Source organism: Loa loa, assembly GCF_000183805.2.
Source record: "Loa loa unplaced genomic scaffold supercont3.94, whole genome shotgun sequence".
Lineage (NCBI taxonomy): Eukaryota > Metazoa > Nematoda > Chromadorea > Rhabditida > Onchocercidae > Loa > Loa loa.
The window spans coordinates 93,189-97,080 of NW_018108274.1; the positions used below are offsets into that span (position 1 = coordinate 93,189).

General features: G+C 33.5%; 1 protein-coding gene across 1 annotated transcript; it reads right to left on the reverse strand.

The window, feature by feature from the left end:
* Positions 1 to 650: 650 nt before the first annotated feature.
* On the reverse strand, positions 651 to 3,739 carry LOAG_08550 (eukaryotic translation initiation factor 3 subunit I). Its single transcript, XM_020447726.1, has 7 exons — positions 3,615 to 3,739; positions 3,256 to 3,494; positions 2,923 to 3,048; positions 2,199 to 2,331; positions 1,429 to 1,624; positions 1,116 to 1,251; positions 651 to 982 (listed from the first exon to the last, which is right to left on the reverse strand). Exons 2-7 carry the CDS (start codon positions 3,484 to 3,486, stop codon positions 821 to 823), a joined length of 984 nt encoding a protein of 327 aa, XP_020302075.1. The 5' UTR covers positions 3,487 to 3,494; positions 3,615 to 3,739; the 3' UTR covers positions 651 to 820.
* Positions 3,740 to 3,892: the final 153 nt, after the last annotated feature.

A 3,892-nucleotide genomic window follows, 5' to 3' on the forward strand; every position in this document is an offset into this window, starting at 1 on the left:
AATAATTAGAAAGCCTTTTCTCCACTCAAATGAAAAACATATAATAAACGAAATTGTTCGAATTCTAAAGAAAAAGTTTCTTTCTGAATATTTTTTGGTAAGCAAGACTAATTGAGGGACTTTCTGGCAATTCTTACTTCGTGAAACCAAGTTTTCGAATGAATTTTGTCCTGAAATGATTACAGATACCAAATATGCATAACTACCCAAGACCATGGGCTTCGAATAGTGCAATATCCGAATGGGTAAACCATCCGTTTGTTAAATAACGGATATTCATCCGTTATTACTGCCCGAATCGAATGCTCCTCAGTTATCATTGAAAGTATAATATTAAAATGTGTATGCAAAACATTTAAAAGGAACTCTTCAATTCTGCTGACAACAGTTCTTCCAGTTATTCATACATTTTTTTCCAATATTTCCCATTGCAAGTCACCGCAATTCAGTTTTATTGTTTTACACACATCGTATTCATATTCATTGCGAGACTGACATTTCCTTTTTATGCAGTGAAAAATCAACAAAAACTTTAAGTCTTGTATAAAATTCCTGAATTTTTGATAGAATTAGTTTCAAATTTTCTCTGTTGTGTTAATTCTAAAATTTAACAAGTAATTAACAAAAAAAAAAAAAAAAAAAAAACATAACAAGACATTATTAAAACAATAAATGCGGAAATACATGCAATCAACGACAACATTCCCGGTATTACTTCTCATGTTGCATTTCGCTTTTCCGTCCAATCGCCCCTTTCTTAAGAAAATCTTTTTCGAATAAACTCGAAGCCACATATACCTTTTCTTACAAATATTTGATATCAAAAATCATAGTCAAATTTCAAGTAATCTGCATCAAACTCTTGAATACGAACATAACCGTCCTCACCACCCGATACCACACAATTGCCACCTGGGTGAAACGCCAGAGTATTAATTGGACCGAAATGCCCTTTAAAACGGGCAAACTCCTCTTCAAATACCTGTGAAGAGAGATATTTAGTAATGACTTATTCTAGAAAATTTGTAAAACATAAAGATTTAAAATACTGAAAAATAATGAAGCAATATGTAATTCGGAAGCTAAATGAGACCAAGACTGATTTAAATACTTACCAAATGATACAATTTCGCCTCGAAGTGACCAGAAGCAGCTGTCGTTTGAGTTACTTTCATTGCTTCTTCCCCACCACCCAGAATAATGTGATCTCGAATGGGTGAAATTGCTGCTGAATTGACCGGACGTTCCGCCCTAAAACATTATGAGATAAAATGAAACAACATTTTAGGTAACTTAAAACCTATTTTTGAACGAAATCTAACAGTAAAGTAAGTAAACTGTCAGAGTAATCATCAAAAAAATGTTCAATTTCCTATTTCATCGAAAACTAAAAACTTGTTATTTTTAACTATATATGGTAGAACTTACTTGTACGTCTTTAAGCAATCCAAAGTTCTTGCATCAAATAAGCGAGCTGTTTTATCCTTAGAAGCAGTTATCAAGAAACTTTCATCAGTACTCATTTGCATATCATTGATTTGAAACTTATGAGCTTCATCATTAAAATTTACAATGTCATCCCCCTTGCGTATATCATATTGATGGACATTTCCCTTTTCATTACCTGCAGTAAACTACGTAAAGACATTAATACAACAGAATGCTTTGCTTGATTAATTGAGTGAATCTGTTTCGAATAACAGTGATGAACTTTTCCTGTCGACCGTAACAATAATTTTCGCGAAACTTTTTAAGGTGATGAATAATTGTAGGCAATAACTATGTCAACAAATAAAGGGAGCTGAAATCTGAAGCCAACGAGCCTCGTTTCTTAGGATATAGAATTTGTGATTAAGGATCTTCTTGATAGCGATCTAATTTCACTTTCTGATAATATAAAGAAAATATGTGACTGGTCTTTCGGATATAGCTCATAGTCCGGATAAGACAAGATAGCAACTCGAAACTTCAGATCCAACCAGGCTTAATAAAACAGTCAACCTTATTCATAGCTCCCCAAGAAATATTTTCATATCGCATTAGTTTCGCAGTATGAACAGACTTGTTATGCAAATCAAAAATGTTCGGATATCAGAAAATACAACCCTCTTGTCAATTATGGATCTCACTTTTGCTTATATCCCATTCAAGGAGAAAAAAGCATAAATCCTTCTCTCTCGAGATGAACATATGCTTACCTATACAAATCGTGTCATCTAAGTGTGTCCAAACGCAGGAATTGGCTTGCGTTTGAAGCGATTTCCTGAATGTTGGCTGATTCTCACCACTTATTTGTGAGCCATCCCGTATATCGTACACGAACAATGAAGCCTAAAATCATTACACAGGTTAGAAATTAGGTAATAAAAATAACTTGACGACTTGAAGGAAGCAGAGAAGTAAAAATGACCTCAATTTCAACCCGACCCATTCTACATCATAATTTATTTTTCTCCAATATTTCAAACTCACTTTATTTTTCTTAATTTTTCAATTTATTAATATTTCAAACTACAAACTTCCCTTTAACTACTTTAACTTTAACACGATCTTTTGTTATTCATTCCATCGCAACAATTTCCCATTGTAGCCAAACGTAGCATATTAGCCTTTTGAAGAAAATTAATTTAATCGCTTAAAGATTCCAGGAATAAATCCTGCCATGTTTCTGTATTACACAATTATCTTTTCGTCTTTTTGACGCAAGAATTAATGTTTGTTGAAGTTACTAGAACAAATAAATGAATACTGAACGTCTAAAACAAAAAATAAAAACTAAATATTTTGTACACAGTGCACTGAAAGAAATCATAACTCTAATATTATAAATGTCTTTTTCTACACACTATGCAGCTTCCCCTTGTTCCTGAAGTAGAGCAATTCAATAAATAATGTTTAATGCAAATAAAATAATGGACGAACCACATTCTGCGTCATTTTTATAGTTGTAAAAGCAATCAAATTCCCGCTGTATGATAAACTAATTGATCGTGCAGCCGTTGGTGTCGAAACTGAATTTATCACATCGCCTGTTTCGCAGTTCCATAACTAAAACAACTTTTCACTTATGATAAGTGGACGCAAACATGTAGGTGACACATCAGTGTAAAAGAATACTAGCTGAAAATCGAATAATCAAAACATGGATTCAAGCATAAGCATGATAATGGTTTTTTATACAAATAGAATTAAAACTATGTCAAAGCATGTCTACACTAAAAATGTCAGTAGGACTCTAAAAGCGAAAGGACTTACCTTAACAAATACATCACCAGAAGCAGAACAAAAATGTCGCGTGTCCCAGGAGACATCGATATCCCAAATGACACCATTGTGACCATCGTACGTTCCGATGCGTTCACCATTTTCCATGTACCACACGCATGGACTCTTATCTTTTCCCGCTGAGAACAACAAGTCGCCGTCTCTATTAATGCGCACTCGCGTCAGTGCACGATCATGACCTTTCAATGATAAAGGCTTCATCCTTCTTCCTTAAACATAGATATGACAAATAAATGTGAAGATTTCACTCTCATGTCCTACCCGCTAGACTGTGGTAGGTGATCCTTAGAAGTACAGGATAGGGTCCGTTCTACACATAATGTGCTCACCTAAAAAATCCACTGCGCAAGCTGAAAGAGGTCCTGAGACGCAGATCCAACTACGAGCTTTTTAACCGCAGCAATGACGATATACACTTTGAGAGCTGGAATTACCGCGGCTGCTGGCACCAGACTTGCCCTCTCATATATATATATATATATATATATATATATATATGCTGTATATTATATATTATATATACGTATATATTATATACATTATGTATATGCATATTATATATATATATATATATATATATATATATATATATATATATATATATATA